We start from the raw sequence: 13755 nt of genomic DNA, 5'->3' as shown, positions 1-13755 counted from the left end.
TTCAAAAAAATAAATAAAATTCTCATTTTGGAGAAAGGATTGATCTACTAAAAAAAAAAAAAAAACACAACACAATCATTTGGTATTCGCATTTTACTGCAGGTGCAATCATTTTTGTTACTAATTTTTGTTACACATATCTTTTTCGTTTGTTAATTATTATTGTTAATTGAGAAATGTACAACACAATCATATTGCAGAATCTATTTACAATCAATTCATATATGTACTGACTTTACCAAGATTTGATTTTTTTTTAAAAAAATGTATGTTGAGGAGTGATTATGAGTAAAAAAGAAGTGTATATTTATTTATATATATATATCCCACTGTTATGTTATGATTAGGGTTTTTGCACTCTCTGTTCACTCACAAACCAACACAATCAAATGCAAGTTTTCTTTTGTCTTTTTTTGTTTCTTTAAAGGAAATGTTTTTTGCCTGCAGTGTGTGTGTGACAGCAATTATTTGTAGGTGCCGATTCAAGATTTAGGAGATTAAAATTATTTTTGGTGTAAATATTATTGTTCCTTGTTTTATGTTTTTTTGTTTTTTTATACCAACAATATTTTCATCCAGTATAATCTTATTCTAGATCTACCAACATTTCCCATTTTCCACATATTGTGTTTACCGAGAAAATTCACTTGAGAGCAGCTGACATAATGGTTGATGCATGAAATTCATATTTTTTAGATACAGTTAAAATTGGACTTAAATATGTCTGTTGACTGCAATAATTTGGAATTATCGTTTTCAATTCTTAGACTATAAAATATAATTTTCGGATATATATATATTTATATATATGTATGCAAAATACAAATGGGCCGGTGTGCAAATTTAATAATGCGGGAGGTGATCATAAAAGACTTAAAAGTACAAATTTAACTCGATGGAGTCAAATTTATTCTAGCTACCAATTATTAGTATAGCTTGGAATTCTTTTTGTGTTTGTTTCCTCACAGTTTAAATCCATTTTATTAAGCTTCTGTTGTTATATTTCAACTTGCTTGCACACATTCGAGTTCTATTGGGCTGTAGCTTGCAACAAGGAAGAATCATGGTAAGTATAATGATATATACTATAACGTTGATCGAATGATTTTAGTGGAAGCGACCGAAAAAATAGAAAGAATTTCTGAATTTGTGTTACATTAAGAATTTGAAATTTTTGGTTCTTTAATTCATCTAAAAAAGTTTTCAATCCAAACACATGGTAAGTATACTGACTCAATGTGTATATATGGTTTTGTGGTTCATCTTTATCGAGCTCGAACAATTTGTTCCATTTCAGGAAACCAAAGACGGGACGACTGATGCGTATGGCAACCCGGCAAGGAAAGGGAGGACTGGTGGATGGAAAGCCGGGATGTTGTTGCTTGGTATAGATAAAATTGCATTGTTTTCATCATATATATGCAGTACTCGCGATTAGCGATTTTGGTAGTATATTTTGTGTTGTTGAACTAATTAGTTGGTTTGGATGTAATGCTTGTTCCTCAGTAAGTGAAGGGCTTGCTGCACTTGCATTTACTGGAGTGGAAGTGAACATGGTTCTGTTTTCCAAGTCTGTTTTGAGGCAGTCGAATGCGGACGCAGCCAAGAATTTTAGTACTTGGATGGGAACACTTAACATATGCACGCTGTTGGGTGCATTTCTCAGCGACTCATACTTGGGAAGATACTTGACTTGTGTTGTGTTTCAAGGCGTTCTCGTTGTCGTGAGTGACCTCTTGACTTGACAAATGCTCATGTTTCAGTACTTCCTCTGTTTTTGTTTCCTTACTTGGTGTTTAGTTCATGTTTAATAACGACCTTAAACGTTATCAAGGAGATAGGTTGATATTTGTTTTAGGATTGTATATGGTTGCTTTTGTTGGTTTGCAAAATATAGCTCGAATATGATGTTTGGTTTGTCAATACAACTGCATATGACTGTTCCTATCTTTGAAATATCATATCTTGCTTCAAGTTTCGACGACAAGTAGTTTTTATAATCAGTGATCATGTGTTGCATAATTTGTTCTTTGTAATGCTATTGCAGGGATTGGTGCTGTTTTCTTTGTCGACTCAAATATTCTTGCTTGAGCCAAAGGGTTGTGGGAAGATGGGAGATCCGTGCAACCAGCCGTCCTCTGAAAAAGTCGCGATGTTCTATGTATCAGTATATTTACTAGCTCTAGGAAGTGGGGCTATAGAGCCAGCACTTGCAACCTTAGGTGCTGATCAATTTGATGAGGAAGATGCCGAAGAAAACAAGTCGAAAACCACTTTTTTTAGCTATTACTACGTTGCATTGAATCTTGGATCCTTGATTGCGGAGACAATATTGGCTTACATTCAAAATATAGGTGAATGGGTGCTGGCATTTTGGATATCAACCTCTTGTGGCTTTGTGGCACTGATTTTCTTGTTGAGTGGAACGTTAAGGTATCGACACACAAGACCTTCTGGCAACCCCGTATCAAGATTCTCTCAGGTGGTGGTTGCTTTTGTGAGAAAAATGAAAGTAGATTTACCATCATGTGGAGATGAGTTGTATGAAGCTCATGGCATCAACGAAAAGGGCGATGGTTGTCGAAAAATATCGCATACCTACGACTTTAAGTAAGTTCACTTGAATCATACATTCCACTTTCATTAATGAACCTGATGTGGATGATGCCACCACCGAAACATCCTTGTCTATGCTAGCTGGTTCTAGTGATAAATGTGTAGTCTTGAGCCACAACTCGAAAGCACGGCCCACGAGGTACTGACGTGGGATCTACGAGTTTAACGATGGCCAATGCGCCTACACGCTAGTGGTTCCACCCTTGCATGTATTAGCACATACGAGTCTCCAACAGGAGAAATCACTGCTTAATTTCCCCCCATTGATGCTAATGAAACTCTGCTGCTTCTTCTTTCAACAGGTACCTTGACAAGGCAGCTGTTATAACTCCATCAGACAAGATCCTGCAGCAAAGTAAAGGCCAGACTCCCAATCCGTGGCATCTTTGCACCGTGACACAAGTCGAGGAAGTAAAATGCGTCCTAAGGCTTCTCCCGATATGGTTCTGCACCATCGTAGCCTCAATAGTATTTGTACAAGTCCTCTCTCTTTTCGTCGAGCAAGGAGCAGCAATGAACACACAGATATTCAATTTCCACATCGCCCCGGCCAGTATGACTGCTTTTGACATTATAAGCACATCGACTTTCATAATCTGCTACGAGAAGGTCATCGCACCATTATACGTCAAGATAACAAAGAAAGAGCCCAACCCTCCCAGCGAGCTGCAAAGAATTGGTATAGGGATGATAATCTCCATCATAGCCATGATATTCGCTGGCCTCGTAGAGCAATATAGACGGAAATACGCCGACGAAGGAGAAACAAGTTCTTTGAGCATCTTCTGGCAGATGCCACAGTATGTGCTCGTGGGAGTGTCCGAGGCATTCATTTACGTCGCGCAATGGGAATTCTTCGCGTCTCAAATACCAGACGGGCTGAAAAGCATAGGACTCGGCTTGTCCATGGCTTCTCCAGCTTTAGGTAGTTTCTTGTGCAGCATAATAGTGACTCTAGTGATGAAGATCACATCAAAGAACGGGAAACCGGGTTGGATACCTGCCAATCTGAACCAAGGCCATATGGATCGGTTCTTTTTCTTGTCGGCGGTTCTGATCGCCTTAGATCTCGTGCTGTTCGTAGCATGCGCCAGCCGGTTCAAGTGTATCATACAGGAGAAACGAGAGGGAGCAAAGGAAACAACAGCTATGCCTGGACTCGAGGAAGGGCGACAAAAACCATCTAGTCTAAACTAAAGAAGAAATTAAAAAAAATCTCTGTTTCTTGAAATAGCTGATGTAAAGTGACATTTTCATTTTCTTAGCAGATACTAAGATTACAATTTACAGGACACTACTGTAAGGCCCATGAATTTGAAGGTGAATTTTCCGCAGTTCGTTTCTTTTCGGGCTGCTTGTTTTCAAGATTCTTGTAAAATTCTTGGACTCGACACATTATTCAAAACTAGTGGATCATTGAAATTCTATAACTGCAATAATCTCCGAATGCCACAGAACAAGAAACAAGAGACATCAAACAAGGAGAAACAAATATTCACAACAGAAACAGAGTCTTTCAGTTTATGCTAAAACAAAAGAATATAATTTTTTTTTTTAATTAAAAAACCATTTATTTTTCTTTGTGTGCCTATATACTACTACATATATATTTTTATTATATTTTTAATAAATAAATATATGTGTATAGTAATTCTTTCGAGGAAAAAAATCTGAAAAAAAAGAACCGATTCCCATTTCCAGTGTGCAAGAAACCCATGCCTCTCACACATCACAGCCTCCCAGTTTGCCTCCACCGCCGCCAAGCTTCCACCTTTCTCTTCTCCGCTGCGGCTGCTAAAAAGTTCGTCCCATTTCTCGGCATGTCCACTTCATCCCAGCAAACTCCCGCTGCATTACAGGACAGCAACGAAAAACAAGAGCAAGTTACTCAAGTTTTGAAATACCATAATCAAACGAAGCATTCCTTCAACAACTATGCACGTGGCCCTCGCGGTCTCGACTGGGCTAACCAGCCTAATCCCTTCCGCCGCTACCTGCCCGCTGATCTCCTACCCCTGCTGCACCCCGCTGAGAATGAGGTGAATTCCCCTTCCTATTTGACTATCTTTAATTCTTTACCCAAGCCGGAGCCTATCTCGAAATCTTCCATTTCTCAGCTGTTTTATAATTCCCTAGCATTATCTGCTTGGAAAACGACTGGGTTCTCAACCTGGTCGCTGCGCGTGAATCCTAGCAGCGGCAATTTACATCCTACGGAGGCTTATATCATTTCGCCTCCGGTTGATGCTTTGTTTGATCACTCTTTCGTTGCGCATTACGCGCCAAAGGAACATTCTTTGGAATTTAGAGCTCAAATCCCATCTGATTTTTTCGCAGAATTTTTTCCTCAAGATTCTTTTTTGATTGGGTTCTCGTCTATTTTTTGGCGGGAGGCTTGGAAGTATGGAGAGAGGGCGTTTAGATATTGTAATCACGATATTGGGCATGCCGCAGCTGCAGTTTCTGTGGCCGCAGCTGGGCTTGGGTGGGATACAAGGATTTTAGACGGGTTAGGCTGTGAAGAATTGAAAAAGTTGATGGGGCTAACAAACTTTGCGGATTTTAGTATTCCCAGCAGCAGTGTTAGAGGGAAGATGCCAGCTATTGAGTTCGAGCATCCGGATTGCGTTCTGTTGGTTTTTCCAAGTGGTGGAGGTGAGTTTGAGGTGGATTATGAGAAGTTGAGCATCGCTCTATCTAGATTTGCGAATCTCGAGTGGAAGGGGAAGCCGAATACTCTTAGTGAAGAGCACTTGTGTTGGGACATTATTTATAGAACGGCCAAGGCCACAGAGAAGGCACTAATTACCTGTAAAGGACATGTTTCCAAGCCTGTCAGGAGCAGTAGGACAATTAGTGAGAACTTATATCAAAGGTTTAGCTTAAGTGAGGTTGTGAGAAAGCGGAGGAGCGCGGTTGATATGGACGGTGTTACTTCCATGGCAAGAGAAACATTCTATCAGATTTTGTTACATTGCATGCCTTCAGGTTTGGGAGCAGGCGGACTGAAGCAAAGAAAGCAGCTAGCATTCCCATTTCGGGTACTTCCTTGGGATTCTGAGGTTCATGCTGTTTTGTTTGTCCACAGGGTCGTGGGCTTGCCTAATGGTTTGTACTTCTTGGTGAGGAATGAGGACCACTTGGACGAGATTAGGACGGTTTCAAGATCAGAGTTTTCGTGGGTGAAGCCAGATGGCTGCCCCGATGATCTTCCTCTTTATGAACTCGTACAAGGTGATTGTAAGGAACTTTCAAGGAGGCTTTCGTGCCACCAGGTATGAATGTCTTGATTTTTGGTTATCAATGTCTCATATAAATTTGCTTTTACTAGTTTTGGATTAGTGTCTTAATCTATCTTTTACCCTTCTTTATTGCCAAGAGTAGTTTCTGCAAAGAGCGGGCTAATATGATTCTCATTTTTTATTCGATCAATTATCATTTTGTTGTTTGTTGTGCATTGTGTAATCATTTGGGTGTAGTGGAGTCATATTTTATACCGTTTCTTATATCCAAGATTTGGCCTCAAAATCAAGAATTCTCTTTATTTGAAGAATAGTTAATGAGAACTTCGTTGCATGAACATTATGAGCAAGCTAAATTAAATTTTATAGAACGATGAAAAAGTCATTTAATTTTCTGTCTTTTAAAATATGGTGATGAATATGAATATGAGAGGTGAGGATTTCAGACAGGATTGACTCACCTCAATTCTTTTTTTAGGATATATATCCTTTGCTATAGGCTTTTTTGTTGACATTGGAATACGAGCTCTTTAAAAGTAATGTAGGAGGTAATTTTTTTTATAATAAATGACGCATGTAAATGTAGTCTTCAAAATTCATATTGCAACTTTTATTTATCTGCATGTTCTTCACTGATAGTAAATGTACATTTACTGTTTGAACTCAAATCCAACTTGATTTGTGTGGCATTTTGTGCTGCATATGCACATGACTGTTTTATCTGTGTGCTAACCTGAAACTATTATGGCAATTCTCTTCGTCGTAGTCCATTTTCTCCTCCAATTGTTTGGTTTAATTATTAGAAAGATGACTGAATCTTTCCAACGTGTCTTTTAGAAATTGCTGCAAAGAATCTATTAGCTTTAGATTTGATGTATTCCATTGGTAAATTGTATATTAGTTGTTTTCAAATATAATCTGAAAGATATAAAAATTGTGCATAGGACATAGCTAGTGATGGCTGCTTCAGTCTGGGTATGGTGGCTCGTCTTGAACCAAATCTACATGATAATGGGGCTTGGATGTATCCACGGCTTTTCTGGGAAACTGGAGTGCTTGGTCAAGTTCTGTATCTCGAAGCACATGCAGTTGGCGTTTCTGCTACTGGTATAGGTTGCTTCTTTGATGATCCTGGTATGCAGTCCTCTTCTTAGTATCACTGTCCAATTTCACATCTTGCAGGAGCTGGATGCTTTTATTTGTTATGTTTTTTTATTTTCAGTACTTGTTTCTAATTTAAAATGATATCACTATGAAAGTCTATTTGACCTTTTTTTTTTGTTTCAAGTTCCTTGTCTAATTAAAGCTTAAAAGAAGAATTGACGATGTGTAGGCATTGGGCGTCTGCGTCTCTGACTTCTATGTTTTTAGAAAATAAACGCAATAGATTTTAGGCAGTATTGAGGTAAATCAATGCATATCAGGCGAAAACTGTATGGTTGTCTGACTGGTTGTGAACTTGTGGGACCATCTTCATTCCATTAGTGTTCTTCAGGGAGTAATACCTTCAAGTTTTGGTATTATAAGCACGAGTATTCTATATCTGGCATGGGTCACAAGTTATTACACAGTTACACTTGAGGAAGTATCCATGGTAAAAGCAATAGCTTATTATTACACTTGAGAAAGGTATCCACAGTATAAGCAATAGCTTAAAAAGGATTAGTTTAGAATTGGATCACATTAATGAAATAAGTCATTGACACTGCAGTAAATTCGAAAATCTAGGAGGTTAAATATTAGAAGATTCATTCTGGTCTGACACCACTGCCTTCTCATAAACAGTTAGCACATATAATTCTGTGATTTGTAAGTAGCATGAGCTAACAATATGTCATGACTTGCCGACATTTTCTGCTCAAAGTAGATCAGTTATTAAATAAATATTAACCGAATTAATCGTTCAAGGTTCTCAATATTGATAATTTTTTTCTCATTCAGATGCTGGTCTTATTTTCAGGTTATAAATGCTCACCTATGCTCATTTCATTTTCTTAAAATATTTAATGTAGCACACTTTCCTTAAGTATAGCAGCTTGAATGAACTAATTTAATGGGAGAATTTTTAAATTTACCATCTGTTTTCATTTTTATTACCAATTAGTTAAAAAAAACCAATAAATTTACTAAATAATGTATTTAATTAGTATCTCATAGAAATAACATCTGCAGAACGAGAAAGACACTACATGACAAACAATAGTTGTCCCAAGTTTGCCAGATCGAGTGTCTCTGTGCTATTTATTATTTAATTTATACTGCTAAAAGGCAGGTTGGTAACCGCTGTATATGCCTGAAACATACCACCGAATTCAAGGAAAATAAATTGATGGCCATACTTGATTGAGGTCATCAGGAAGTTCTATCTCATTTTCCATAAAGGAGTGAGTAGCTTCTGTTGGTTTAGGGTCTGTTTCCATGACAAAACCATTTCTTTCACCTTCAATAAAGAGTTGCCCTTGCTGTTTCTCAAGATCGTCTTTCCTGTTTTCAAGCATTTTTATCTTGTCATCAGCCAACAAAAGCAGACCGTTCAACTGGTTTTCATCAAGTTCATCAATGCTAGCACCATTCATGGTTTGATCCATCAGGATTTCCATTTCCTTTTCCTCATTCTCTTTCCGAAGTTTCATTAAACTTTTAGCCTCCTCATCCACTCTTCGCTTTAAGAAATTTTCACGCAGGACCATTTTCTTGAGTCTTTCCTCTTCGGGGAATCTCAAGAACTTTGAAAATCCTTGTTGAACTTCATCCTCGGATGACCACGTGATTAAAGTTCCATCCGAAGGATTCAGAATGATTATACAGATGTATACTCCGCACAGTATTGATAGTTCACTGGCTTTTTTAAACAAACTATCAACCCTTTTTTTGAAAGTGGATGCTCTCTCATTCTCATCGGATATTTTCGCGAACTTGGTTCTCTTTCTCGGCATTTTTGTGTTTGTGATTTTTACTGTCACAAAGTGCTGGTATTTATAGGAGCAGACCCTGAAAATTGGGTGAATTAGGTTATGACCAAATTTAATTTGGTGAAGCAATATTAGTTGACCAGGATAGTACGAATTTGGGTTGGATGGTCGAAGATTTATCTATATTGCGAGGTGACTCATGACGTATTTACGTTTTGAAAATCGCATTTCGAAATATTGATAATATATATGTTCAATGTAAAAGTTTGCATTAGGAATCAAAAGTGAATGGTTGCTATCAGATTCGAAATAGCATACATATAGTGCGATATATGTTATGACTATCAATATATGGTAAGATGATTTTGCACGTTTTAAATATACACGGTAAGACGACTGAACATTTGAAATTATTTTATATGGTAATACAACTAATATGCTTACTATTTTTCATTGAGTGCGGATAAATGAAAGCCAAATGTCGGTTTTTGGCCCTCCATAATTTTTTTACGTGGACTGACCAATGATTTTTAGAGTTATCGTTGACACTGAATTCTTTATCATGTCTTTACAGAACTATAATTTTTTTATGTTGTAAAAGCAAGTGAGACAAGGTTTTCTTGTTAATAATTCTTATTGCCCTTTCCTATAAAAGGATAATGATAATGTAAAAATGAAAACAATGGTGATATGTAAAGATTAGCTGAGAGTGACAAAGTTATTATTTTTTATTTCTAATCAAAAGGTCTATATTACTTATAAGAATGAATTCTAGTTAATGCAAGGCATTGGAATAAAACTAATTAAAACAGTTTCTTTTGTTCCAAGTTTCATTTAATTTCTTTTGGTCATGGTTATTTGATATTTGACCATACATACTAGTTGGTGGAACCCTAGGCAAATGGTAAACCTGAGTGGTGATGTAATGATTGGCTTTAGCCCTTGTTAACTTCAAGATAATCACCGCATCGCTACAAACATCTTTTCATGGATTTACTGGTTTTGATTACCAATAATGTTCGTGTAGTTGGACAATTCTGGCAGCTCATCTCACAAATGTAGAATGTCTAGGTAACTAGTTAAATTTCCCCACTTACTTCCAATTCTGGTCCTTTCATTGTTTGTGTAAAACTAGCATTCTTGAAATTTTGTCCGTATTCCCCCTTGGTTCATGGTTGTTCTTGTTTCCCTGGCTTTTGTTTTTCGCAGAAATAGCTTACATTTTGTGCGATGAGTATTGTACTTTTTAGACGTAAAGGCTTGATGCTCTTATAAAGATACTTCTACCTGTAATTTGTTGCACTGGTTTTCGTAAAGATACTTCAACCTGTAATTTGTTGCACTGGTTTTCATTTTCCTATTTTCGTGCTTATTTTCAATATACTCAACATCACGAAGATCATTTGATATTTGTTGTCATTTTATCAATCATTTCTGAAATAATTATTCAGTATCATACACGAGCCAGTCATGGTGGCGATTAATACCTGGTAATATGGTTGATCGCTGATGTTTGAATATGGAATTCATATCGTAATCCCTGGTTTTGGGATCATACTCATTGTTGAACAGCAATCTTTTAAGCTTTACGTGCTATGAGAACTTCAGGGTCTTTACAACTTTTCGAAATTTTCAACATTACCAAGTTCAACTTCTTTAATTTGTTACTAGATTTGAATTGGGCTGTGTAATTGGGATTGAGCGGTGCAGCACCATTACATTTTCCGCTTATATGTGCCGCTGAATTTGTCTGCTATAAAACATGCAAACTTTGTTGGTGTTGTATCGAATTTCAATTATGAGTCTTTACTATCATTCTTGATTATCTTCTGTGGTGGCAAGAATCCTTGAACCATCAACTTTCTATGTTGCTAATTTCTTGATTTCTAGGAAAGAACAAAATAAATGAAATCTTGCTGATATAATTCTTTTTCCCTACTTTTTTTTGTGAGTTTCTGCAATTTCTGCTTCCAATCTTGAGCGGTTTTTTCCAGTTCTAACTCGTTGGGAATTGTTGACAGTGCATGAGATTCTTGGATTGAAGGGGTTGAAGTATCAAAGTCTCTATCATTTTACAGTTGGGAGCCCTGTGCTTGATAAGCGTATCATGAGCTTACCCGCGTACCCCGGGCCAGACGTCCAAGCTTAATGTTTTGTTCAAGAATGAACAAGAATTCAACCCAACCTGTTCCAGTTAGCAGGTATGCATACGATCATAATAAAAAAATCGCCATAAACCTCTACCTGTATAGAGAGGTCGGGTTCGATTTCAGGTAATAGTGAAAAAAAGTCCATATTCAAAACCAAAAAATAAAAAAAATCTACTTGTGTAAATATATAGGCAGTCAGTGAAAGATTCAATCTGCAACTATTTTTGGCATTTTAGGATGTTCGTGGGAAATTATATGTCAAAGACATTAATATAAAATTATGTTAGAAGTCGGACGTTGCATAGTTGAACATTTCAAACTATCATATATATGCTAAAGTCGTTTTCGTTTTTTTTAAAACTAAAGTTATAATTTCATCATTTTTTTTTATTGTTTAGTTTGGATTTTAGCAATGAATTCTGTGTTGTGTGATTAATGTGATACAAGCAATTTGTACGTTAAAGTGATACATGCTTGTCTCTTGCATCCAAGATGTAGTCGTTGAATCACTCCGAAAGATTGTTCACCACCACATCACTCAAACAATCTGTTTTGAAGTGACTTTTGGCTCAATGCTCTGCTGGGATTTTTTATAGTCATTCACTAGCTGTCTAATGATTGGGATTCACTTTAGGATCTGTCTCAACAATAAGTTTCATGTAATTCTCAAAATCAGACTTATTTGTTGTACATCCAGCCTTCAAAACAATCCTTTCAATTTCATTCCCCTATACTTTTTCTTGAAGTTTTGGTACATGTGTCGCAAGCAGTACCTATGCTCTGAATCAGGTACAAGTTTTTTTAATGCCTCAATAAGTTCCTTCTGTCTATCACTAATAAATGTCCACCTATTCTCACCCAAACCTCCTATATCATCCAATAGCTCTCTAAGAAACCATGTCCAATTTTCCCTGTTTTCTACCTGGACAGTTGCCAAGGCGATGGGGACCATGTTATCATTGTCATCCCTACCAATAGTCATTAAAAGCTGCCCTCCATGAACTATCTTAAGAAAACAATCATCCAATCCTATAGTATGCCTACATGCGGTTAAAAAACTAGCTTTCATGCCTTGCAAGCTGTAATATAGCCTATCAAATATAGGTGGTTCCACGTCTTCCTTCCTCTTAATCATTAACTTACTACCCGGATTGAATCTCAACACTGTCTTCAAGTAATCCCACAACAGCTGGTATTGTACACTGTCCACCCCTCTAATTCTTTTCATGGCAGCTTTCTTTGCCCTCAACACCTTCCAGTAGCTAACCTCAACCCCACACTTTCTTACTATCAAATTGCTAAGTTGTTCAATATTTATGTCAGGATTGTCTTGGACAAATTTCTCAATCATTTTGCTCAAGTATTTGTAGTTTGCAAATTTGTTTTCCCGGACTCTAGCACATAAATGTTCCCCAGTAATTGTTTTTATGTGAAATGTAGGCTCACCCATAACTAAAGAAGCATGAATTTTCCAACTACATCCATTTTTGCACACATCAGTTATTCTTTTGGACTCATTTTTTCTTAAAATCCAATAAAAACCCATGTCTCACCATGTAGTCCCTCAAAACCTCTCTGAATTCAATTACCCTCTTGAACTTAATACCAATCACAAGCTGAAATCTCTCCATATCTTGACCCTCCCTGTATGTAGGATGCCTAGGGCTCTCATCTCCTGATCCATCAAGACTTACCAACTCATCATCTTCACCATCATCACTATCCCAATCATCATCACACTCACTCACCTTCCTTTTTTCCCCTACCTTACTCTTGCCTTTATCATTATTTTTTTTCATAAACCTTACTCTTACCTTTGTCATTACTTTTTCCTTAGTCCATCCCTCTCTTACATCATTAATTTCAACTACAATGTTATTAATTTCTACATCAGATTCGGAAGAGTAAGAATATTCAGAATATTCAGTTGACATAGAGTAATTTTCATCTTATGAGTCATCAAACTCACTTCTCTCACTAATCCCTTCATCAATGTCACTAAATACATTTTTATGGGATACATTTGTATGATCTTCTTGATCACATGAATCAAATTCAGGTTCTACATGGCTAGAGTTATGAGATGAAAGAGCAGGACCAGAGCATGTATTCACTTCGGGTATTTCATGAGCATTTAAATCAAAAGCAAGAGAGTTTGGTTGAGGTTGTGAAATATCAAGGGAGTTTGGTCGAGGTTCTGGTGACACATGACAAGACCTAGAATCATTTTCATCAAGAGAATGAAATGAATGACCACTAAAAGACTCTTTTCTATATTCAATGTAGGGAACTGGACCTGAATGAATGAATTCACTAGAAGGAACAACATTCTCATCAGGATCAATCACCACTTCTACAACTGGCATGGTCTCCTCAACCTAAATTGGAAATGTACCTAAGCCCTTGTAAAAATCATACATTTCAGTACCTTCCTTATCTTCAGATATCTCTGTAAGCCCATATTCTATAACATACCCAGGGATTCTAAAATAAAACCGCACATTCAACTTGTTGCCACCACACAAACGGTACATATCATACAAGTTGCTGTAGTTAAACCTATCAAAGTCAACCTTTTAAATTCATGCTTAAGCCCCCCAACATAAACTATTTTTGGCTTTCCGGGCTCGCTTTGGATCTTAAACAAACCACCAACCCACATCTCAAAATTAATTGATGAATCCATAATGTACTGTTTGTAAGAATAAGAAATGAAAGATTACTTAGTTCACCACACTTCCAACTTCAATTTCAGAATCTCATCAACGAATATCTTTGTTCCAAGCTCTGGTTCGAGTTTAGAGTTTTTGCGTGGGAATTTGTCGGTTGAAATTG

The 13755-nt window shown here is 36.9% G+C and overlaps 3 protein-coding genes across 5 annotated transcripts; 2 read left to right on the top strand and 1 right to left on the bottom strand.

Annotated features, from left to right (window-relative positions):
- Positions 1 to 937: 937 nt before the first annotated feature.
- LOC140892711 (protein NRT1/ PTR FAMILY 7.3-like) lies at positions 938 to 3914 on the top strand. The gene is made up of 4 exons (XM_073301675.1): positions 938 to 1385; positions 1507 to 1724; positions 2048 to 2610; positions 2919 to 3914. Exons 1-4 carry the CDS (start codon positions 1217 to 1219, stop codon positions 3811 to 3813), a joined length of 1845 nt encoding a protein of 614 aa, XP_073157776.1. The 5' UTR covers positions 938 to 1216; the 3' UTR covers positions 3814 to 3914.
- Positions 3915 to 4305: 391 nt separating this feature from the next.
- LOC140887961 (uncharacterized) lies at positions 4306 to 13338 on the top strand. 3 transcript variants are annotated; one of them, XR_012152057.1, is made up of 5 exons: positions 4306 to 5891; positions 6803 to 6992; positions 10792 to 10971; positions 12980 to 13114; positions 13207 to 13338. XR_012152057.1 is itself a non-coding variant. In XM_073295608.1 (3 exons), exons 1-3 carry the CDS (start codon positions 4332 to 4334, stop codon positions 10917 to 10919), a joined length of 1878 nt encoding a protein of 625 aa, XP_073151709.1. In that variant the 5' UTR covers positions 4306 to 4331; the 3' UTR covers positions 10920 to 11285. The 3 variants fall into 3 exon arrangements, 1 of the variants encoding a protein (XP_073151709.1); XR_012152058.1 differs by lacking the exon at positions 12980 to 13114 and having other exon boundaries at positions 13207 to 13282; XM_073295608.1 differs by lacking the exons at positions 12980 to 13114; positions 13207 to 13338 and having other exon boundaries at positions 10792 to 11285.
- LOC140886330 (agamous-like MADS-box protein AGL80) lies at positions 8022 to 8794 on the bottom strand. The gene has a single exon (XM_073292868.1). The coding sequence runs from the start codon at positions 8792 to 8794 to the stop codon at positions 8171 to 8173; it is 624 nt and encodes a 207-aa protein (XP_073148969.1). The 3' UTR covers positions 8022 to 8170.
- Positions 13339 to 13755: the final 417 nt, after the last annotated feature.

This window comes from Henckelia pumila, chromosome 3, assembly GCF_033568475.1.
Source record: "Henckelia pumila isolate YLH828 chromosome 3, ASM3356847v2, whole genome shotgun sequence".
NCBI lineage: Eukaryota > Viridiplantae > Streptophyta > Magnoliopsida > Lamiales > Gesneriaceae > Henckelia > Henckelia pumila.
Note: the sequence above shows the minus strand (reverse complement) of the source record. Positions and strands in the feature narration are given on the sequence as shown.

Excerpts from the sequence above, each read along its gene's own strand:
- LOC140892711 (XM_073301675.1), top strand. The coding sequence starts at position 1,217 with ATGGTAAGTATACTGACTCAATGTGTATATATGGTTTTGTGGTTCATC. Across the intron at positions 1,725-2,047 it reads TTCAAGGCGTTCTCGTTGTC|GGATTGGTGCTGTTTTCTTT; the intron begins GTGAGTGACCTC and ends ATGCTATTGCAG. Across the intron at positions 2,611-2,918 it reads TCGCATACCTACGACTTTAA|GTACCTTGACAAGGCAGCTG; the intron begins GTAAGTTCACTT and ends TTCTTTCAACAG.
- LOC140887961 (XM_073295608.1), top strand. The coding sequence starts at position 4,332 with ATGCCTCTCACACATCACAGCCTCCCAGTTTGCCTCCACCGCCGCCAA. Across the intron at positions 5,892-6,802 it reads GGAGGCTTTCGTGCCACCAG|GACATAGCTAGTGATGGCTG; the intron begins GTATGAATGTCT and ends AATTGTGCATAG. Across the intron at positions 6,993-10,791 it reads TTGCTTCTTTGATGATCCTG|TGCATGAGATTCTTGGATTG; the intron begins GTATGCAGTCCT and ends AATTGTTGACAG.
- LOC140886330 (XM_073292868.1), bottom strand. The coding sequence starts at position 8,794 with ATGCCGAGAAAGAGAACCAAGTTCGCGAAAATATCCGATGAGAATGAG.